General features: G+C 41.9%; 1 protein-coding gene across 4 annotated transcripts in view; it reads right to left on the bottom strand.

Annotated features, from left to right (window-relative positions):
* The window catches only part of TPPP (tubulin polymerization promoting protein), a 93,540-nt gene that overhangs the window by 17,367 nt on the left and 51,130 nt on the right, over positions 1-25,043 (bottom strand). For all 4 annotated transcript variants that reach the window (XR_012901825.2, XM_006113044.5, XM_006113045.5 and 1 more), the window contains exon 3: positions 3,182-3,335. Coding sequence is in view for 3 of the 4 variants with exons in the window: in XM_006113044.5 (XP_006113106.3) it covers positions 3,182-3,335 (154 nt within the window). In the remaining variant the exon portion in view is untranslated. The remainder of the gene's footprint in view (positions 1-3,181; positions 3,336-25,043) is intronic.

Genomic DNA, 25,043 nt, shown 5'->3' on the forward strand with positions numbered 1-25,043 from the left:
AAAGCTGAAGCATCTCTCATTCCAGATTACAGATCAACATTTCCACTAATTTTAGTATCTGTTTGCCTAACTGTTGTCTTTCCAATCATATCAAACAACAGATAATTCTGCAATTCTAAAAACATTCAGAAGAAAAACAGATACAAATCCCCTATAGTAAGAGTTCCAGTGCCCAGCACCCTCCAATCACAAAAATAGGACTTGCAGATCTCACTGCTGAAGCAGAGATTCCCCTAGGCAAGAATGGATAGTCCTTTAAAAGAGATGTGCCCCACCGTAAAAAACCTCAGCCAAAACTCAACCCAAGAAGGCAAGTCATAAAAAAGCCTTTGATCTTCCCCTGAAGTCTACAAACAGCTAAGATGCATTTCATATTATTTACATCATCCAGTAAATAGTGGGATATGCCTAAAATATTGGGTCCCAAAAATGGCCCCCAAAGGGCCATAAAAAACAGATACCAAGAAATACAGACTGATTCTGTTTTCAGCAAAACTGAGTGCACAGTGCTGCTAGCAAACACAAAATCAACTAAAACACGAACAGCCAAATGTATCAGAAAACTAAAACAAAACAAAAATAGCCACTGGAAAGTATTTCACTGGCCTCCCTCTTGACTAACATCTTAAAATGTATTGCTCCTCTCTGCACCATGATAAGTTTCAAATTAAACTAGCCTGGCATGAAAAGACAGTTGGACCAAATGGCTTTTTTAATACCGCTGCCAACAACTCTGCATCTCAATTAAATGACATTCTGGCTACAAGCTCTCAGAATAAGCTTTTCTTCTAGACACTTGATGTTTGAGGAAAGTACCTGCAGTTAATTAATATTACTACACAAAGGTTTACAAGATATTATAGGTTGTTGCATCTATTAACCCCTTAGGGTCAGCAACAACAGACATACTATAACCCCAGTTTTATTCTGTCCCCCTCATTTAGGTGAAGGTGGACTCAATGAGGAAGAGCTCCTCACAACATATCCGAGCATCAATTATAAGATCATAGCTGTTAAATGAATCAATTTAGAAGTCCTGTGCAAGGAATGAAAACTACTCAGGTCTACCTCTTCCAATTCAAATCGGACCTCATTTCCCGCTGTTTGATTTTCTTTCCAAACCCCTCCTCACCCGAATTCCCTTCTGCATACCATCTATGCTATGGCTTGCAGATACACGCAGGAGCAATAAAGGGAAGAGTCATTCTGTCTGCATACCACCATTGCTACCACCATCGCTACGTTGGCATATCTCGTTGAGAACACTAAGCACTTACATAGTGCTACACTATACATCTGCAAATCACTCTGCCCCTCAACACATGCAGGAAGCAGGCATGTTTGCACTATTAGCCATTGCTCATTTAAGTACCCAATTACTGACAACACCAAAGATTAGAATGGGCATGGAGGAGTAAGCTTTATAGAATGTGTACAAATCAAAGTATGAATCCCTGCATAAAGAAATGAATTAGTGAATATAGTTCACAATGTAAGAACTCCAGCAAGGCTGGATTTAATTTGGCAGACGTCAAATATGATCAAAGGTGAAACACTTATCCTATTAAAGTCAATTGCAGAGTTACTACTGGTTTCAAACAAACAAGATTTGGCCCTTAATTAAGCAAACCCAACCTTAGAACTGCTGTGTCATTATAACTATTACAGATTTCAAAGACCCAGTAAAAACCTGCTAATCATAAGGATTATGAAGATTGCTCTCTCTGTATCTGTCTCTCTTCTCCAGAAACTCCCACTGTGTACTGGCATTTGTCCCAGAACCTCTTCTTGGAAAGACTTTACAATTAAAGGTTTAATTAAAAGACCTAGGCTTAGATTCAGTAAGCTAGCTGAACATATGCCTAATGTTAAAGCAAGTGAATTGTCCCATTGGCTTAACTTCAGCGGAAGTACTCAGGTATTTAAATTTAGGCATGTTTTTAAGATTCTTTCAGAAACAGGACGTACGTTACTTTTCGCCATGTGCACTGTCTATTTAATTTTTCCATTTCACTCAGCTCTGATAGTGAAAATAAATGAGCCAGTGTAACTAGACACGCTGCTCCATTGTTTGGGTAACAACGGAAGGGAAATGCTAATATTTTGGATGAAGAGGAGGAAAGCAACCAAACTTGACATTAAAAATAAACAAGTCTATCAGCACTAGGCTTTCTAAAACTTGTTATTGCACAAAATCTATCTAACAGTATCTTTACCAACAACATTATGGGTCTGATAGACTTAAGTGGGGGGGAAAGATTTAAGAACAGGTAATAAAAAAATAATAATTGAGAATTGTGCCTTTAACATCTCCTTGTCCACATTGCTCATATGCTGCACTAAGTTTACTTTAATACCCAAGTCCTTGCTTTCTTTTGGTTTTGTGGGTTTAATCAAAACCTTTTAAAGTTGTTTATCAAGTCTTGTATTTAACTCCCATTTTTCTTGCAGCATAATTTATAACTAATATTTATCTTCTCAGATCACATGCTACTGCTCTCTCAACGATTTTTACTTTCCATTTTAGTGGGTGGTACTGAGTAGCAGAGCTCTGCTAGGAGGACTATGTAACAGCCTTTGCAATAGTGCAATAATGAGATATGGCATGAGCTTTGTTGCTGTTTATTTCAGCACAAACATTTCAAGCAGGCTCATTGCTAGTGCCTAGTTCACCTCAGCAGCAAATCTCTGCAATGGCCAGAGAAGGGACACTAGACAGGAGGGCTCAGAGTTACTACAGAGAATTCTCTCTCAAGTATCTGGCTAATGGATCTTGTCTGCATGATCAAGGTCTGACTGACTGCTACAGTTGGGGTTGGGAAAGAATTTCCCCCCCCCAGGTCAGAATGTCAGAGGCCCTAGGGGGTTTCACTTTCCTGTGCAGCATGGGGCATGGTTACTTGCTGGTTTAAATGGAAGTCAATGATAGATCCTCCATAACGTGTGAAGTCTTTAAACCATAATGAGAGGACTTCAGTGACTCAGCCAAAGGATAGGGGTCTATTTGAGGAGTGGGTGGATGAAGTTCACAGGTCTGCAATGTTCAGAGGTCAAAGTAGATGATCACAGTGGTCCTTCCTGACTCTGATGTCTATGGATCAGTCTTTAGGCTCATAAAAGGAAACTGTTTTGAAAAGAAGGGTGAGATTTACTGTCTGTCACTACTAAAACAGTACTGTACCGTTACTCCAGATATGATCGGGGCTTTTCCTTCAATTAGCTTATGTATTTCTTGAACTGCTTCCTCATTGCTCTTGTCTTTAAATCGTTTCTTGGAGAGTTCTTGAAGAGCTTCTTTAAACTGATCAAAAGTAATCGTCCTAGAAGATTTTCCCCTGGCAAAACATACACAAAAATCAGAAGAAATTACCAAAAGGATACACAGAACTCCAGGAGAAGGATAACAGATGCAGTGTGCAGTAGCGAAGAACAAGCCAACATACGAATACTACATAAAAGGGATTGCCCTTCATCCCACTAAGACTTGTAGGGCTTGTCTACACTACAGAGAAGATTATAGCTGCCGTTGTCAATCTTCTGGGGTTTGAATTAGTGGGTCTAGTGAAGACACACTAATTCAAACAGAGACTATCAGCACTGATGGGAGTGCCTTTTCTCCTCGTGAGGAGTAAAGGAAGTCGACAGGAGCACAAGCTCCTATTAACCTGCTGCGTGGTTGGAGCCAAAATACGATTTAAGATACTTCAACTCCAGTGACAGAATCAACGTAGCTGGAGTTGCGTATCTAAGTCAACTTTCCCCTTTAGAGTAGAAAAGGCCTTGGTGCAGTGTGTCCTCAGAATAGCCTCATCTTTCTTTCTTGAAAGACACTAGCAGTAATGAAGCTTGCTTGGCTAGATTTCAAAATGAAGGAGAAACTTCAGGAATTAGGTATTGCTCATACTTCTGTCAGAATGCTTGGACCGGTCTAACCCAAGGTCTAAAACTGCACCTGTCTAAACCAATGCCTAAAATGTAGCATTTAACTGGTTAACCAATTAAGATGGGGAGGGGGCACTCCAGATTGTCTGGACTGGAGCTGCCTCCCTGCCCACTTTGGCCTGGCTGGAGCAGCCCACCACCACTAGCTGCAAGTGGGGGGCTGCTCCCAGTTAACTGTTCTCACCCCTAACAGACAGCACTATGTCAACAGAGAATTTTTCCATCAGCCTAGCTAATGCCTCTCAGGAAAGTAGATTAAAAACAGTGATGGGACACAACCCCTTCAATCACTGTAGTGGCATTTACACTCAAGTGCAACAGAAGCACAGCTGCAGTGGTTTAAACAAACATAGCATTCATACTAAATACAAAACATGATTTTAGATAATATTGCAGTGATACATTTGTTTTGTGATATGAGAATTGTGCACATCAAGCTTAAACCAACCATAAAGAAAACATTTTTAACTCCTCCTTAAAAAAAAAAAAAAAAAAAAAAAAGCTTATATCCCACTAGCAATGCATGTGTGATATGTCCTATTAAGTTAAACGAGCATTTTAAAATAGGACTTCACCCCTCTGTTCCATTTATGAGACAATATTCACAAAGAATAATTTATAGAAAAGTTTATTTAAGGGCTAGACATTCACAAAAAGCACAGAAATTCATAGCTGAGGCAGAAACTCTATCGTTAATTCTTTGTGTTCTCTTGAGACATGATAAAAAGTGAAAATGAAAGCTGTGCCACATTTCCAGAATGGTTGCTTGTTGGTTTTTATTTGCTAGAGTGGAAAAAGTGTGCAGCAAAGATGCCTAAGGATAGACTTGGACAGATGATGGTTTCTGAATATATCTTTTTTAAGAAAGAGTCAGTATATATTTAGGCACTTTTGTGCATTATAGACCTGACAGATCATACAGACCATAATAACCCATTTAGAAGAGCTCTCAATGCTCCTAACAAGTACATCTGAATAATCACTGTGAAGATGTGTTTAGACAATGTAAATGACTTTTGGCAGTTTAAGAAAAGTACGTTTTAGACAGAGAACTTCAATCAGAATACCGGGCTTGTTTGGTTTAGAAAAGAGAAGACCGAGATGGGACACGAGAGTGGTTTTCAAGTATCTAAAAGGGTGTCACATGGAGGAGGGAGAAAAATTGTTCTTCCTGGCCTTTGAGGAGAGGAGAAGCAGCAATGGGCTTAAATTGCAGCAAGGGAGGTTTAGGTTGGACATTAGGAAAAACTTCCTAACTGTCGGGGTGGTTAAACACTGGAATAAATTGCCATGGGAGGTTGTGGAATCTCCATCACTGGAGATATTTAAGAGCAGGTTAGACAGACACCTATCAGAGTGATCATGCAGTGCTTGGTCCTGCTGTGAGGGCAGGGGATTAGACTCAATGACCTCTTGAGGTCCCTTCCAGTTCTAGTATTCTCTGATTCAATGATTCTAACATAGGAAGGGGAAATGACTTGTCAGAGCTTAATTTGTATGGAAGTTTGAATTTTGCTAATAACAAAAACTATACCTTAAAGTGGATACAGACACACATCTTTCAACTTGCCTAATTTAATACTGCCAAACATTAGGACCAAAATATACACTTCTTGCCTTTGAATTTTGTCAGACAGCCATATCGCATATTAAAACTAAATGCAATGAAGGTATCTCTATCCTACAGCAGAGCAGCCCCGCATCGGTGTTGCAGCAGCACTGTAGTACAGACTTTTCCTACATCAACAGAAGAGATTGTTCTGTCTATGCAGGTAATCCACCCCTTCTAGAGGCAGTAACTCAATCAACAGATGAACTGCCCAACATCATGGCAATTTAATTTCAGAAAGGGAACTACACAAAAACAAGGAGGTTAGTTAAACAGAAATTAAAAGGTACCGTGACAAAAGGAGCACTCAAAGATGATAAGGTCATTGCAGAGAAACTAAATGAATTCTTTGCTTTAGTCTTCATGGGTAAGCATGTGAGGGAGATTCCCAAACATGAGCCATTCTTTTTAGGTGACAAATCTGAGGAATTGTCCCAGATTGAGGTATCATTAGAGGACATATTGGAACAAATTGATAACAGTTAACAAGTCACCAGAACCAGATGGCATTCATCCATGAGTTCTGAAAGAACTCAAATGTGAAATTGCGGAACTATAAACTGTGGTTTGTAACTTATCCTTTAAATTGGCTTCTCTACCTATTGACTGGAAGATAGCTAACAGGATGCCATTATTTAAAAAGGGCTCTAGAGGTGAACCTGGCAATTAGACCAATAAGTCTAACATCAGTACTGGGCAAATTACTTAAAACTATAGTAAAGAATAAATTATCAGACACATAGATGGACATAATTTGTTGGGGAAAAGTCAACATGTTTTCTGTAAAGGAAAATCATGTCTTACTAATCTGCTAGACTTCTTTGAGGTGATCAACAAACATGTGGACAAGGCTATCCAGTGGATATAATGTACTTAGATTTCTAGAAAGCCTTTGACAATGTCCCTCACCAAAGGCTCTTAAATAAAGTTAGTTGTCATGGGATAAGAGGAAAAGTCCTCTCATGGACTGATAACTGGTTGAAAGACAGGAAACAAAGGGTAGGAATAAATGGTAAGTTTTCAGAATGGAGAGAGGTAACTACTGGTGTCCCCCAAGGGTCCATACTGGGACCAATCCTATTCAACCTATTTATAAATGATATGGAGAAAGGGATAAACAGTGAGGTGGCAAAATTTTCAGATGGTTCTAAACTGCTCAAGATAGTTAAGACCCAAACAGACTGAAGAGCTTCAAAAAGATCTCACAAAACTAAGTGATTGGGCAACAAAATGGCAAATGAAATTTAATGTTGATAAATGCAAAGGAATTCACATTGGAAAAAAATAATTTCAAATATACATTCAAAATGAGGGCTAATTTATGTTATAACCACTCAAGAGAGATCTTGGCATCATTCCGGATAGTTCTCTGAAAACTTCCACTCACTGTACAGCAGCAGTCAAAAAAGCAAACAGAATGTTAGGCATCATTTAAGAGGGGATAGAGAATATCTTATTGCATCTATATAAATCCACGGTATGCTCTCATCTTCAATACTGCATACAGATGTGGTCACCTCATCTCAAAAAGATATATTGGCACTGGAAGAGGTTCAGAAAAAGGCAACAAAAATGATTAGGAGTTTGGAAAGGGTCTCATATGAAGAGAGATTAAAAAGACTGGGACTTTCCAGCATAGAAAAGAGGAGTCTAGGGGGAGATATGATAGAGGTCTATAAAATCATGACTGGTGTGGAGAAAGTGAATAAAGAAAAGGTTTTTTTACTTATTCCCATAACATAAGAACTAAGGGTCATCAAATGATAGCAGGTTTAAAACAAACAAAAGGAAATGGAACTCTTTGACAGAGGATGGGGTGAAGGCTAGGACTTTAGTTCTTTTTTGAATCTTGTTAAATAAATTCAGGGAGGTTAATCTAAAAAAGCAGCATCTCTAATACAGAGGGATCCACTCCAGTACTTACAAAGTTAGGGAGCTCTCAAAGTCAAAAGAACTGTTTAATGTAGTAGCATGTTGCCCAGCAACACAGACTGCATTAGTCCAGTTTGCAGCCCAAGTGTTTCTTTTGTGCCAATTTAAAGAAGTGCCTTGACATAATTAGCAAAAAACCAGACAAGTCCTTTCAGTGATGACAACTGTTTATACAGGTGTAGGTGATGGATGGTGAGGACAGGGAAAGTGTGTGCTGGCAACAGAAAAATCAGGCTAGAGAAGCTGCATACAGAAACCTAATTTGACTTAGTCTAGATATCATTGTTATCATAATCAAACAATAATGCTAGTTCTTTCAGGACCTCAAAAAGATGTTGGCAAAAATATCAGACTCAACTGCAAATGTCATTTGCTATGCAACTATCCTGCTATGCAACATGCCTGTCACAGACATAGTAGAATGAGGACAGTACATAAGCAGGTTTGTAAACATGCACTCCAATTACCTCTCATCAGAAGGAAAGACACTGAAGGAAGGCAGTCTGCTAACATTCTCAAAGCAACACACAAAAAACACCTCCCTACCGCCCCCGCCCCAAATGGTGAGTGTCTAAGATTCAGGGCACTGGAAGGGAGTTAAAACAGCAAACTCCAAGAACTCTCATTCCAGGTGTGTGCACTTTAGTACTATTTGACACAAAATGGATTTGAAATTCTCAGTGGGCCTGGCCAAAGAGTTTGTGGGGCCTAAGTTAGGTGCCCAGACTGTCCATACAATTCACAGAGAGAGTCAGAGGTACCCGAGAAAGAGATCCAGAAAAGGCAGCATGCTAGATGGGGAGCCACCTGAGCTAGCTAATAGCAGAAGCTGAGGAGTCCCCTCCTCTCAGGTAGTTAGGCACCTATATTCGCTTAAGATCCACATGTGGTATCCCTCACTTGGGGTGAGGCATCAAAGCAGTTTCTTGTAAGGAGGCAGCAACAGTCTCAAAATAGCAGAGGGAGGACAATGACTCCCCCCTTATAGCCCTTAGCTCAGTGATTAGGGAACTCATCTGGGATGTGGGCCAGATTCCCCACTCTTCCTGATGAGAGGGGATGTGAATGGGGAACAGCCACCTCTTAGGTAAGAGCCTTACCTATTGTGCACGGGAATATTCAAGCATGGGGCTCCCTCGAGCTATGTTGTGCATCTGTGCAGAAGCAATTAAACAGTCACTGGGATAGAGAGAACAACTCTACAGCCCAACGGCTGGAGTTCTCACCTGGGAGCTGGGGAACTTGGAGCAATGCTTACGTTTCACATGGCTTGAGGATCTTGCTGGAGCTGAGGCAGGAGACAGGTGTCCAGGTGCCTGAGCTTAAGTGTTGTGCACATACTGACAGGCAGACACTTACGTGCCCCTGAAACTTTAATGGTATTTAGGCACTCAGGGATTTTAGGAGCCTCCATAGCTAGGAGCCTTCACAGCCTCCATGTGCTGAACAGGAGGACTGAGCTTGATGGCACCTAGACACTGGATTTGGGTATGCCCCTTTATACATCTGGGCCTGACTCTCCCTATGCAGACAGCTGGCTTTTCATGTCACATGTCTCCTTCAAATGTATTTGTGTTTGGAGGAACAGGTGTTGGTAGCTGGCATAAGCATGTAAAAAAAGAATCTGTCAAGCATGATTCACTTATCCGGTCATATTCAAGAGGCTCTTCCTCTGGAGGTCACCAAAGAGGAGCGTCTATGACGGGATTTGTGCATGAGATTCCAAAAGGGAGGTAGAGGAAGGAAAGAAGAGCAAGGAGCAAAGACAGGCTGAAAGACTAAACACTGTCTTCCAATCATTATCTGCTGACTACATATAAAACTCTTAGGGTTTTCTAGCAAAAAGAAGTAAATTGTTCACAAAGAGCAAATAAATGTATGCTGCCGCAATATTTTACATATGCTTTCTACAGAGCACCTATCATCTCAAGAGAACCTCAAATCACTTAATATTGGCCAAGTACTGCTGTATGTACGTACGTGTACACACACACACACTCAATGACTTCAGGCAGTACTTAAATGTCTCCCTCTTTGTAACAGAACACAGTAGCTGTTTGTGGCCACTGACATGCTAAAAGAACACAGCAACACTAGTCAGCATGTTTTTTTAAAAGACAAGAAGTGAAGAATATGATCTCTAACTAAAACTGCGGGGAATAAGGCAGGCAGAGTGTGCTGTAATTATCCATCGGAATTTGGCCACGAAGATAGTTAATGGGATTAACATCTCTATTCTTATCAGACATGCCAAGGGACCTTTAATGAGCACAAGAGGTCAGCACCTTCTCTTGTGACTCATCCAAAAATGCAGCACATGCAACGATGGCATGTCCCATCATAATGCCACAGTAAGGCACTGACTTGCAACAAAAGAGGCTGCGCAGAGAATTTCCATCACAACTTTTTAGACATGGCTTATACCTGGAGGACTCCCATCCACCCGTGCTAATACTATTTAGCTCATCAGGTCTGACAGAACCACAGTCTGTGCTGGAATGACTGAACACATTCAGTATAATCCATGGAATTAATAATGTTGATTCTCCGCCAAACAAAATTTATTTTCATGCCAGAATAAAACTTATCAATCACAGGTTTTCACAGCTGCACTTGGCTGATAAGGGTGTGACACCAATTTACCATTTTTGCTTTGTTTTCTTAAAAGGAGAATGGTGGGGAGAGGGATATGCGGATCTGACTCCTTCCAATCAATGAAATTGACAACCCTATCTTAGAAAGTCCAGCCACACTGTTCACTGTCACATTACAAAACAAGATTCACCTGAACATAACCGCAACATACATTCTAATTCACTACCAAATGCATGCAGGAGTCATCACTAACTGGTGTCCTGAAAACAAACAGTTTAATTTAGAGAGATATATAAACGGTGAAGAAATTAATGCAAGATTGGCATGACGCACTATGCTGTATACAGCATTGTAGCCAGGTTATTCCCACGCAATTAGGGAAAGAAGATGGGTGACGTTATATCTTCTATTGGACCAACTTCTGTTGGTGAAAGGGACAAGCTTTTGAGGTACACAGATCTGAGGAAGAACTCAGTTGAGCTCAAAAGCTTGTCTCTCTCACCTGATTCAATTAAAGGTATGACCTCACCCACCTTGTCTATGTAATACTGGAAGATATGATGCCATTTTAGAGAACTCCCCACCAAATTAACTTCTGGGCTGAATTCATGATGCTTTCTTCTCATTCTGAAAGGCATTTTGTGCTTCCTCTACATTTTCGTAAGTTGGCAAAAAGGCTGATCAGTGGTAGCATCCAGTGCAAAACCATCCCCTGCCCCCCACAACCACTCCCAATATCATTCAGTTATAGCTACTAGCTTGGCTAACACAACTCTGGATGGTATTTTCAAAGGAAAATAAAGGAATTAGATGCCCAGTGAGATCTGAACACTTTAGACTAGAAAAATCTGAACTTCTGTGAACTGGATCAACTGTACAGAGGAAAGAGTGTCATTATCATTATCTGTGAGGTGGTAGCATCATAAAGCCCTAGTCATAAATAAGGACTGCACTGTGCTGAGTGTGGGACAAACACAGAACAAAAAAACAGTCCCTGCAGACAATGCAGACTGTTGTCAAATGCTCAAAGCAGGCGGGAGAAAACCCTCAAAAAAGCCTCATCTTTTTCAAGTGTGGTAATCTTAGGGTGCTTTGTGCAATGCCTGTAAATAAAATACATATGGGATCTAACATGAAATTTGCTCATTTTTACACTCAGAAAACAGAAACAAATTAAACATGTTATTTTTCTTTACTGATTTAGGGCTTAATTTATTTCTATCCTCATTGGCTTCAGTGAGAGTTGTGTCACTGATTTCAATAAAAGCAAGTCTGAGTCCTTAAACTGTGAGATCGTTTCTCATCCAGAAGCAACAAGTAATGTGGCAGCAGGCAGCCCTTATAGCTGCAAGGACAGCTCCTGGTTTATGGGTCAGAAAAGGGGTGGGGACCCTTTTTTGGGGCAGGACTGCTGACCTCCAGGCAAGTAGATTTTGTGTGCTCCAGCCCCATGGTGGAAGAATGGAGAAGCTGGAGTGCAGGCACAGGCTCCTCTGTGCTAGGGGGGCCCCAAGCCTTGGGGGCTGGATCCAGGAAACCCAGGGGCTGCAGGCTCCCCACCCGTGTGTTAGAAGGACAAGATCAGTGCTAAGGTTACTGCTCATGGACCAGTGACTATGACAGTGGCAGTGTTGAGCAGGAGCCGCTTCATGCTATTGTGAGGTCTCTGGTGGTAAAGTCTAAATTCAATCGAGGCATGACAGCATTATCCCAGGGATGACTGCAGCCTAATAACTTGAGCTCCTTGAGAATCAGAATATCATTTCCTTTATCCTAGTGTTGGCTAAACACACCCCAGGTGTACTCTCCCCATCCTCTGTTTAACAGGACACTTTTGTATAGTGTTTCCCTCATTCCCAAACATAACACCCAAGCTACTTTTTATTTTGATGCATCCTATAGAACTAAGCCTCCTCTAGCGGCCATGGCATGCTGATTTGTGAAAGTCGGGGGGAGAAGAAAGCTGAACACTTGATTCTGGGCCTTACAGATAAAGGTTCCAATCATACCAGGTGGTAGGAGCTCAAGTGTGCCCGATCCAACCTCCCCCCCCCCCGCACACACACACACAGAGAGTGAAATACAAAGTGTACCAATCAAGCAGAACCAGTCAGACTCGAATGGTCAACAGATCTCCCAACAATCTTGGACAGGACTTATTGCATATACACTGATGAGTCATCCCAATCTGCAGGTTTATATTTCAGAGGATGTTCATGATGACCCAGCAGAACTGGCTGTCTTTCTACTGAGTCTTAGTTCTGAAGTCTCAAAAAATTGTTTTCTGAGGCTGTTAAGTACTGCACGATGTACAAAATAATCAGGGCCTTTGGGTGGTTCCTTCTTTCTCAAAGGCCCCATTCACAATACAGTTGAAACCATTTACATCCATACCATGCACAAGGGCCAAGGAGTTAATATACAAAAATAGAAAGTTTCCATTAAGCAACTGTTATAAAGAATTAGACTCCCTGTGTGTGTTTGTAACTTGTTTTTAGGAGCCCATTGTAAAATAACTATCTTGTTTCCATGGGAATAACAAAACAAATGTATTAACTTCCATGTGTTACAAGTTCATAGGACCAGCTCTTCCCACTCCAAATGGTCTGAGTCCAATTAAGTATCCCAAAGAAGAGATCTGAACTATTCAGTCTCTCTTCTCTTTGGTTTCTTACTTCAAAGAGGTTAATGAAAGTCTGGAGAAGAAGATAAAATACTTACTGAAATGAAAATCTAAACAATCCATTACAATATAAACACAATGACAAAAATCAGATAGAGGAAATGCAAATTAAAACTCACTGACCAGAAAATGAAACAAACAGGAAAATCTTTACAATAGGGTGTGTAAAACACAAAGGTTTTAATAAAAATATTGAAACAGTAAGGATGGTGTGTTCAATTCAGAAAACAAGAGTCATGAAAGGGAACATGAATATTATCAACTTAAAAACCTCTCTGCACTTGTTTATGACATGAGGAAATCTTTATATTTAGGAAGGATACATTCTTACATACCATTCTATTTTAAGCTGTGCTTCTTACACAAGCTGAATTACTGAAATATATCACCCTGGTGCATAGTAAGTATAGTTAAGCGCATAATTCACAATACATTTGATAAATGTGGGTTCTATCCCCTTGTGAATAGATTATGCATTCTTAAAACTGGTTATTCAAAATTATTCATTAAATTTTCCTATCCCCTACTGGTTGAACTACATTAGTGAGCTCAGAAGGACATACTTTTAATTTAGGCCTGATTCTTCACCTGGTTTTCTAGGATCTAAATTTTTTATACCAGTGAAAATCTTATTTCAGCTCTCTAACATTAGTGCAGAGTCTCTGACCAAGAACTGGCAGAGGGAAGATTGCAATTGCACATTGTATTTTAGTGATTATTCAAGATTAACATTCAATTCTTGTATCTGCACTAGTACTGCCTGAGCACTCCAAGTTTCCTGAGATTTTTACTCAAACTTTTGTAAATATTCATACAGGATTGCTACTCTCTGCTCAACTCTTGCAGTAAAGAACCTGATTTCAGTTACTTGAGGGTTCAATTCAATAGATGAGAGAAATTAAGCCAATAGATACATTTTGCATTGGCATAAACACTTTCCAGTGCAACCTCAGCTTTAAAATTTCCTAAGTGTCTGATCTAGAAAATTTAATGTTTCATACATGGTAATTTTTGCATTTAAATTTCCTACTTTTAAGAGGGAAAAGAAAAACAGGGATCAGAGAAGCATCCCATTAGTCTGTAACTTTCTATATTGCACAGTTCACAAGTTTCTCTGTCAAAACCTGCAAAGCTTTTACATTTGGTGACCTGTGTACACCCTTAAACAGGAATTCACTGTTTACAAAGTCAGGATCCACAAAAAATTAGGGACTCACTGACCCACAAAGTGTGGTTCTGAGGGAACCACCACCAAAGTCTGACATGGAGATTGGGGACCAGGAAGCAGCATTAGTTGAGCTGGGAGGTCACTTTTGCAAGTGGGGAGGGAGTTTTGTTTGGACTGGATGCAGGCCTATTTAATCTAAATCCACCACTGTGGTTGACCCTGCAAGTCTGTTCTGTAATCACTCTTAAAACTTTGTCAGTGTTGCCGTAACTAAATAAACAAACGGATACAGGTTCATTTAGGGGACATGCACACATTTAAATCTGACTGCTTTTGGGGTGGCACTTCAACACACAATGTGATGAGGAAATACAACACACCCTCCCTACAACAACCCGCTGGGGATACAAGCCATTTGGCCATTATAGCCAGGAGTTCATTATAGCACAAGAGAAGAGAAACAGCTCCTCTAGCCCCAGGGTTGCATCATGGGCACAGAACTCCCATGATCCCTAGAGCTGAGGCCAGTGGAGCGCTGTGACTTTGCCACGGCCCTGGGGCTGGAGAAGTTCTGTATGCCTGATGATTATCTGGGGGTGAGGGGAAGGATGCTCCTGCTTACCCTCCTCCTTGTGCATACTACCAGGTACATCAATATTTGGAATATTCCCTGGATTTATCAAAATGAGAGCCTAGGTAATTTTATTTAGTTATCCAAGGCAATTGGCAAGTTTAACAGCAATTAATGAAATTCTAGCCACGAGGAAATTGTATGCATTTGTTTTTCAGTCTGTGCACTCATTGTGTATAACTTCTAGGTAGTGATATCTGGTTTTGTTTCTTACGACAACTAACAGTGGCACAAGTCCGCAGTGAGGACAATAATATTAAAGCCCAATTCAAAACTTCAGCTCTTTTTGTTTTTGCCTCATCTAAAAAAAAAGTGGGGGCTTTTTGGAGGGGGTTATTTTTATTGTTATTAGTTGAGCCTCCCCCTTTTTTTTTAAAAAGTGAATTGCAGCTTTTCTTTTCCATCCTCAAAAAACAAACCAACACACACCTAAATAGCTGAAGAGATTTTTCTCAAAACTTCCAGAGACCCAGCACCTCCACCTGCTCCTGCCCCCACCCCACTTGGCCAAACACCCTGCCCCCAGCCTGCTCCGGGCCCCCTTCCTCCTGCATCATAACACTCCTGCACCCCCCCCCCCCATCAACCTTGAGCCCATTGTACACCCAATCCCCCTGCCCTGAGCCCCTCATACTCTCACATCCCTAGACTCCTACAGCCCCACATCCCCGGTCCCCTGCCATAACACTACTGCACCCTCCACCCCAAGATTGTGCCCTAAGTCCATCATACACCCAACCTCCCTGCCCTGAGTCCCTCATACGCCCAACCCAGACTCCTGCACTCCCACAGCCTAGCCCCCTGCAATAAGATTGACCGAAGACAGCCTGAATGCATGCATGAAACTGGATTTGACCAGTTATGATGTAAATGTCAAAGAAATGGGCAAAAAGATGCAGCAGCAGAAGTTCCATTAAGTAAAGTCTGTGAGTACAGTGTTTCATTTATGCTATTATTAATCATTATGTCAATTATCAATAATATTAGGTTGTATATTTTCAGTCATGCAAATGGGCATTCTTATACGGTTCTTTGTTGACCACTTGTTCTGAATTTTGATGTAGTTTGGCTCTTTGGTTTGCTGACCCCTGCTCTAACTCCTGTTCATTCATTGGTACTGCGCCTTTTTCAGGTAGTTTCCAGCTTGCAAACGCCAAGTGCAATGAGTCTTCTTGAAGTCATCTATAACACAAAATACATTAGAACCAGTACTTCATAGCAAGTGCTCTGGACTGAATGGCACCAAAATGGAATAGAAAGAAAAGGTTCATACAGCTGAGTGGATAATGTTGGGGATATTTGTTTTAGTGGCACTGGCAGAAAGTCCAAGGTTAATCTGTCTGTGTAGAAGTAAATAGATTACACAATGACCTGCTTCGTTTTGTTCCTCTTTTCATTGTGGGCCTTACACATTCCATTTTCAACTCTTTTGGGGTCAGTAGTTCAGAACTTTTACAGCCCGTGGGGTCAACAACTATGAGTGCTAGAATCAAGGACACACTTCCTGCTAGCTAGTTCGATTGTTGAGGCAGATGCGCTGCTTTGGCAGAGTTCCATTAACTTAACTCAACCGGCTATATTTACCTGTCCCATGAAGCTGCATGTTGTATTTCCACCAAAAAGTAAATTACAAAGAAGTACAAAGGCCACAGTCATAAAAGCTGAACATTTCCAAAGGAAAAAGAGAGTAACATTGTACACCTCCTGTGTTCAAACTGATCAGAGCAGGCGTCATTCTAAGCAAGAATGTCAATAAAACAAAAAACAGAAAAGTAAAAAGAAGAAAAGGTTCCAGTGACTTGCTCCTGTTAGTAATATTCTTTATTGCTCCTAGAAAGATTGGACAAGGCCATCAGACAGATCAGCAGGCAGGAACAAGTCAGTGAAGACAATATAAAGAAATCCAAAAGGATAAAAACAAAACCCAATTGATTGCCCCTACCTAAAAGCCTCTGCCTACAGTCTAGCGTTGAGACCTGGATTCCTGACGCTGGGCACCTGGACACTGAGGCTTGTGAAGTCTAGAAGTGTCAGGACTGGGGGGAGGGAGGGACACATGGGTATCATCCTTTAGGCACCTGCAACAATTGATTCCAGGAGCAGGCTTGGGTACACAAAGCCAGGACCAGTGAAGTCACTAAAATGAGTCACTGAAGATGAAGAAGCTGCCTCAAGTGTATAGTTCTTTACAAGTAACAGCCTGGCCTACAGCAGCCAAACAGAAGACCTGGCCAAAAATACAGAAGGCCTTTATTGCTTTTTTGTACACGTCACCTCTGTGGCTCCAGCCTCTCTGCCAAGTCAGAGATAAGGTGCTGTGACCTGGAAGGGAAATAAAAAGGCTGCATTCATTATCACGTGCAGTTCCATCAGCTCTCAAATCGTACTGGAGGAGAGAGGCATCCAAATGAACTGCAGAATGTGGCAAGACTCAGAGGGGTAGCTGTGATAGTCTGCATCTGCAAAAACAATGAGTTATCTTGTGGAGCCTTGAAGGCTAACAGCTTTATTTGGGCTTTTTTGGGTAAAAACTGTGAAATGTCTCTGACAAAGTGGTTTTTATCCACCCAAATGAATCCGTTAGTCTTCAAAGTGCCACAAGACGACTCATTCTTTTTGTAGAAGGTGGGAGAAATGTCCAATGCTCATCCCTGATAACAAAGGGATTGGGAATCCTCATTTGTATTTTTAACAAAGGTGTCAGCAGGTACACTAAGAAGTTTCTCCATCTATTGAATTCCTGACTTAGATGCAAAGGGCTCTTGAGAGACACTACAATGATAGAATCAGTGATGCAGAAATCTTTGTGGTCAGTGCCTGAGCAGTACAAGCAGGAGAACAGGTTTCATATAGCAAGGCAAAGAACATTGAAGCACTGTTTTGCCCTCGCCATCTGAATCCAGGAAAAGCACTGTGCCTCTGGACATGTTAAGTTTCCCAGGATGGCATCATTCTAATGGTAAGGCTACAAGACCCATTCCAAACTAATCCATATATTTTAACTCCTTTTAGTAGTGTTAAAAACTTCTTTAGGCTTGTGGATTGCCATGCACAGGCTCAGAGCAGAAGTGAAAGAGCTTGGAAACAGTTGAAGCAGGTCCCCCAAGCAATAGCTCTAGGGATCTTTATGTTCTTCTCATGCCAACTGGGAAACCAGGAGGTGAATGTTTCCTCAGAAGATTCTACTATATTCCATCCTCTGCCTCACTTTTCTGCTGTTTCCCTCCCTAGTGCTTTGCTCCCATCAAAATTAATTTTCATTAAAATGAAAAGTTAAAAATAAATGTTCACCAGAGTTGGGAAGTGGAAAGGCTGAAGGGGAAGGCAGCAACAAAACTACAGTCAGTTAAGAAACACGGGGGAAAAAATACAGAATGTGCCCACTGAAAAGGATTAATGGGAACCAGGAGGGCTTATCAAGTGAAAAGGAAGCCTATGCGAAAAGTAGGACAGTTAATAAATGACTGAGATGGGGGTGGGAAATGAAATTCATGACTCCAAACCAGCTGAAATCTTTTTTTTTTTGTGTTAATTACAGAAAAGAAATGTAGGAATTTAAGAAGCCGGAATCATGTAATGATTGCTATTAATAAATAGGAGGAAAAGGAATACTTGGAAAACTGGAATATCTAAATGTAAAGCAGCCTAGAGAATATACATGCAGCTCTGCTGCTAAAGAGATTTGCTAATTAATTTAGTGCACCAGTTTTGTACTCAATCCTAACTTACATTTGGAAAGAGATGTTGACCTGAGATAGTACCAAAAGGCTGGAGAGAGAGGGGTTGGAGGAGAAGAAAAGAAAACCTGGCATCAATCTTTAAGCAAATAAAAAAAGCGAAGAGAAGACCGTTTGGCTGCCATCACTTTGGCGTCTCTCCCATGAATTGCCACCCCAGAGGGAGAAATGCAAGAATTGCACCAAAACAAAGAAACAAACATGTTTGTGAACAACAAGAGGGACATGTACAATAAGGAAGCTGTAAGACTAAACATTACAAAACACTGTCAAGGCACAACACTTGAATCTGCAAAACGCCGCCTAGTATCTGGTGCATGAGTCCTGGAAACAGCATGTTCTTTCGGGCACATCAGGGCTATGTCTGCACTCGCGGCTTCTTGCACGAGTAATATGCAAATGAGGCTAAGCGTGGAATATTGCTGAGCCTCTTTTGCATACCTAATGAGCCACCTTTTTTTTTTTTTTTTAAGAAGAGGCTCTTGCGCAAGAAGGAACGTCTACACTGCCCCTTCTTGCGCAAGAAAAACCCTCTTGTGCAATGCCATTCTTCCTGAAAAGTAATAGGTGTAACGACATTGCGCAAGAGGGTTTTTCTTGCGCAAGAAGGGGCAGTGTAGACGCTCCTTCTTGCGCAAGAGCCTCTTCTAAAAAAAAATGGTGGCTCATTAGGTATGCAAATGAGGCTCGGCAATATTCCACGCGTAGCCTCATTTGCATATTACTTGCGCAAGAAGCCGCGAGTGCAGACATAGCCCAAGAGCGGGAACTTTGGCAGGTGGGTGCAAGGAGGGTTGGGACAGCTCACTGGTGAAAATGGGAGAGCAGTTAGATCAGTGTGCATGCCAAGGGGCTGATAGTTCTAAGAGTCTGGTAGGGTCATTTGTCAAGGAGACAGATTTAAACAAAGGAGAGAGAGAATTCAAAGCAGGACCTTGCCATGGGATGGGGGCTACTAGGTGGGTCCTTCAGGGTTGGAGAAGGGTGGGGCCAAACAGACATTTGTTGTGTCCCACTGCAGAGAAAAGCACAGTCATCCTTCATTATTATCAAGAAAAAAAACCTGCACTTTTACTGGCCTCCATGACGCCTGGAACACACATGTCAACTGCATGCAAATAGGGCAACATTAGTAGACTGCAGACACTCAATAACCTAACATAGTGACAGCTGCCAGAGACATCTTTAAACACACCAAAAATATGAAAGTCCAAACGGGTGAAGTCATAGTGCCCTATGCAGACAAACGACAGCGGTAGACTGCTTTCAACAGCTAATCGTTTTACTATTTGGTGTGCCAAACAATAGCCACGTTCTGACTAGTTCCTGCATACGTTAGTGATAATAATAGTTATTAGTTTCTTCTTATTATTATTATTAACAATAATAATGTCATACTATTTAAGTGCTTAGATATTGCAATCTCAGTAACTTTGGGAGTGAATATATGAATTACGTCTGATTATGTTCTGCTCTGGGGGAGAGTTGTCACAGTTCCTCCCAGGAATTGAACATTGCTGGGGGTGATTAAGGCAAGTCACCGAGACTAAATAACTCTAGAAAGTACTAACCCCTGAGAAGCTCACTCTGTTTTCCAGAGACTAGGACACAAAGAAAGGGCTTTTGGTATAAAATGACAAGGTTGAGCTGACATAGAAAGAAGATTCTGACCCAGCAAATGGGATAGGATCTTCTGTGCAAGGGAGACCTCATCCTTGCAGAAGGTTTGGAAAGACCGGGGCCTGCTACATCAATTGCATAGCTTATTTCAAAATTAGGAGCGTCTACACAGAACTTATTTCAAAATAGAGCGCTCTTCCTCCGACTTCCCCTCACTCTTCATACAATGAGGGTTACAGGAGTTGGAGTAAGAAGTCGTCCTCCAGCTTGACAGTATTTCAACACGATTTTGAAATAACTGCCTGCTGTGCGGATGCAGACTATGTTATTTCGAAATAATGCCCCAAGTAACAGTCAACTATTAAATAAACAGACTACAGAAAACAGCTTAAAACAAACAAAAAAAAGAAAAGAAAAGAAAATTCCCAGAACACAGAAGTATGATCATCAGCTGTTTTTCATAACTTCTGTTTTCATCAGCCTCTGTATTTCATAGATAATGGAAGTCAGAGTTGGAATAATGCTATACCCTAAAAGACTAGTGGGCAGTTCTGGATGTGTGTAGTGTTGATTTACATCTTCATTGTTTTTATGATTTTTTTTAATCGGTAATGCTTTTACCTTAAGAACACCTGGGTGTGCTTAGGCAGAGCTGTGTGATAACTCATAACTGCTGGCAAAACACTGGTCACTGCCCTTGGAGAGAGAAAGTACAACACAGGCATTGCGCCGTAGACAGATTGGCTTGCTGGGGACTTCACAGTGTAAGCGGAGCTGTGCAGCCTTAAAACGCCAGCAGAAGAGGAGGAGATAGGGGTGTCTGCCCAAGAGAGATGATGGCAAGGAGCTGGACACTAAGTGTCCCTTGAGGGACTATGGTGGAGAACCACAGATGCAGATACTCTAAAACTCTGATATATAGCACTTTACAGTTCAAAGTGTTGTGCTAACTAGTTAGTTCAGAAATTAGTAGTTTCCATGCACTTGGCTGCTCTTTCTGTGATTGGAGAGCTACAAAGCAAATCATGGCAGAAGATATCATTCCCCATATAATCACTGAAATCCCAGTGCAGATGACAGACTAAAGACCCAACATCTGCACATTGTCTGCCAATCAAATAGCAGATGCATTCCAACACTGAATGCCTAGGGACAGAAGGTAGGTAGCCACAAATAAGGACCCTGTCTAAGCATTAATGAGCAGTTCAATGTGAGTTGATAAACCACAGCCTTGTGAAAAATAAAGACAGGCTAATAAGTGCCTTTTGATTCACTCTCCATAACAGTGTGAAAACATTTGTTTAAAAAGGAGCCCAGTCGACATATTAGTGAAAATATGTTCAACACAAAAAGCGATGGAAAGAAGCTAGAATACCATCACAGGCTGACTAAGGCCAACTCTGAATAATCAAACTGAGTGCTCCAGTTACAAGGAATGCATTTTGCCCCAAGTAACAGTCAACTATCAAATAAACAGAGTACAGAAAACAGCTTAAAACAAACAAAAAAAGAAAAGAAAATTCCCAGAACACAAAAGTATGATCATCAGCTGTTTTTCATAACGTCTGTTTTTATCAACCTCTGTATTTCATAGATAATGGAAGTCAGAGTTGGAAGAGACCTAGCTCATTGGTCCCCAGCCACTAATATCAGTACTTCAGGCTTTTAATGATTAGAACTTATCTACCTTAATGCAGAGCTTCTTTGCTGAGCACCTACATGCTTCAACTGCCCATGTCCCAATCAGTAAAGCTTGTTTTACCCCAGTTATCTAATATTTGAGGTCTTGAAGTGGATCTTTGCATAGGAAGGAGAAATTGAGGATTAAGTGTTTCTCTCATTCAATCCTATTTAAAAGAATGTGCAGAAGTCCTGTTGCTCTCAACACAGTAGGAATCAAACAGAAGGTGGTTCCCTTGCTCACAATTCAAAACCTCATTTTAGTAAATGCACTGCCCAAAAATCTTCTCCACCCAGCTTTTCCTCCAAACCATGCAAGAAGCGCTGTCTGTTCAGAAGGCTGGCTTGCGCACTTTCTTCCCTGTATGCTTCTATGGTATTTCTATCTTTTTCTCTCACAGGCACAGTTCCTGCAAACAATATCCAGATCTCTGTTTGCCTTCAGTGCCCCACAATGATACCCTCCCTCCATATAGCTCAGATTCTTAACCAGCCTTTCATGGCTCCTATTGTGTGGCAGCTTCTGCTGTTTCAGGCAAGGTTATTGGCTTTTCACGTTTATCATGAAGCAGGAAGGGCGGCTATTACAACCACCAACTTCAGCCAGGTTTCAGCTCTGGGACTGGAGCACCCACAGGAAAATAAAGTGGGTGCTTTGCACCCTCCAGCAACTCCATAGATCAGCTCCTGCCCTTTCCCCTTAGCCTCTGGCGCTGTTCAGCAGCATCCGGGGGGGGGGGGGGAAGAGGTGCTGGGGAGGGGATGGTGTGGAGCGAAGGCAAGAAATGCTCAGGGAAAAGAGCAGAATGAAGCTGGAAGGGCCAGCATGGGAGCAGAGCAGCAGCAGGAAGTGGCAGGGCAGGGCCTCAGGAGAAGGGTTGGAATTGAAATAGAACCGGGGAAAATGGGGTTGAGCACTCCTAGGGAAATGAAGAAGCTGTCACCTATGGCTTGGGACAGCTTGGACTGCTACAGTCTTAGGGTTCAATCAGTGTTTCTCAAAGGGCAGCATGCATTCATCACAGCACTTGCAGGCACCTGCTGAAGAGTATACAGCTCAGAGAAGTAACTAAGAACTAGGAAGGAAGAGCTGGTCATTAGCTTACTTTTCCCAGTGTGCCTCAAGCTTTCAGGTGGTAGAAAAAAAGCACGGGGTTAGAGCATGCATAAATGCATGGGAAACAGCAGACACCAGCAAATTAGTCTACTTTGGGACTCACAAAACTGTCAATGTAATATCCATAAGTGTTAACCACCCCGTAATGAAATTCTGCTTTGCACTGTACCAGGGGGATTCCTGTCTGTCTGTCTGACTCACTCACAGCAAAGTCAGTATTTCCTCCCTCTTCCCAGACATCACCCTATTCTTTCTCCCCAAACCTGGATCTTTCTAGCATTTTCCCTAATGAACATCATCTTTATCTGGAGCTCCTTCTGTTTCAGAGAGGCATTCCCAGCACTTCTGTACAGAAGTCCTTGCTTGGAGCTATTTGGATAGATGATCTAACTTCAGGGTCTCGGCAAAAATGGCTCATGTCACTATACAAGGTTCAAGCATGTAACATCAGGCTACTCAACAGAAGAGCCTGACATCCCCATGAAGGATCCTTACGGCTTACTTATACTACCACTTACTTCAGTATAATTTAGATCACATAGGGGTGTGAATAATCCACCCTGAGCGATGTAGGTTACATCGTCTGAAGCACTGATGAAGACAGCGCTGTGTTGGTGGGAGAACTTCTCCCTCTGACATACCTACTAGCACTCACAGAGGTGGAGTAATTAAATTGACAGGTGAGCTCTTTGTCCTTGGCTTAGAGCATCTTCCCATACACGCTACAGTGGCACAGCTACATAGCTGCAGCTGCATTGCTGCAGCCCATCTAGTATAGACAAGAATGTAGACTGTGTCATACTGGTGATTATGCCTGTAACTGTGTTAACCCATTCCCCAAATTAGTGACATGAAAAGTAAGGCCAGGATTTATTTATTTTGAATTGAATTTATTTTATTTCTAATCCTGACAAATACAACTGCAAGGTCAATTTGAACGCTTTACTGGTCAAGTTCAACACAAAGAAAGAAAGCAAAGTTCATTCTCTCGGGGGAAGTGTCTGGAACCCTTTCCAGCATGGCCTTTAACAAAACTCCAATTTTGACTCTGAAATCACATTGTTTGATGTAAAGAAAATAAATTATTCACTGAAGACAAGCTGCTTTGTGGAAGCCTCCCCGCAGGAGCCTCTGTCCGTGGGGAGCTTGAATCTCTGCAGACACGGGCTGCTGCCATCCTGTGCTGCTGCCTGTGCAAGGCAGCCGGTCTGTGCAGGGAGCTGGTTTTTAACTGGCTCCTCTCAGATGAGCTCCCACCTGCCACCCCGAGCTGCTGCCTCTAACAGAGAGGCAGCAGTGCAGGATAGCAGGGCGGGAGTGTCCGGGGTCTATAGAATAGTCAAGTAACAGATAGGAATTAATGTGGTTACTCGACTATTCAATTAACCAATACCTAACATCCCATATACAGTAATTCCTCATTTAACACGTGTCTGCTTAACACGTTTTCGCGATAACACGATTTTGGTTTTAGGGGACATTTTTTGAATTACACAACAGTCCCCGGAATAACACGATTTCCCCCGCTGGCCCATTGCCGGCGGCTGCACAGGGCTTCCCCCACCTCCCTGCAAAGCGGCGGAGGGTTCGCCGCTCGCTGCACCGTTCCCCGGCGATCCCTCCTCAACGGACACAGTGCAGGTCCCAGAAGACCTGTCACACGGTCATATTCCCAACCCAATCCCCCTCCCCTCTCCTCCTCTTTCCTTCCCCAGAGCCAAACACCTTCCTGCCCTGCTGTAATCCAGTCACCTTTCTCCCTCCAACCTTATGTCCCAGTCCCAATAGACACCACTGCTGGAAACGCAACCCCCACCTTTTCCATTATTTTCAATGGGAAAAATTGACCCTGCATAACACGTTTTCACTTAACACGATCATTTTCTGAAACATATCTATAGTGTTAAATGAGGAATTACTGTGTGTATGTGTATATATGTGAGCTAGGACCACCGTATTTGATATTCAGTTTCCTCTTATCTCAAACCTTAAAGTAAGGTAAGGATTTGGTTGTGCTAGGAAAATGGCATGTGTCTGGAATGGGATTGCTTCTCAAAACCATACAGAAAAGAGACAATCACCAGACAGGTGAAAGGAGCTGACTGGAGGTGTCCCCCTTTTCCCTCCTATCCAGGACTGCACCTTCCACCCCCCAGACTCCTTTCATGAAGAGCAGGTGGTGAAGCCGTGCTTCTCCAGCCCCCCAAAGCACATGGGAATATTACTGGCTGTTCCTCTGTGTCAGGGAGCAAGAGAAAAGTGCACAGGTTGCTGCATTCCTCACTCTGGATGGGGAGTGCAGGGGGCAGACAAACATGGACCTACCCTA

The sequence above is a fragment of the Pelodiscus sinensis genome, chromosome 2, assembly GCF_052426305.1.
Source record: "Pelodiscus sinensis isolate ZL-2025 chromosome 2, ASM5242630v1, whole genome shotgun sequence".
NCBI lineage: Eukaryota > Metazoa > Chordata > Testudines > Trionychidae > Pelodiscus > Pelodiscus sinensis.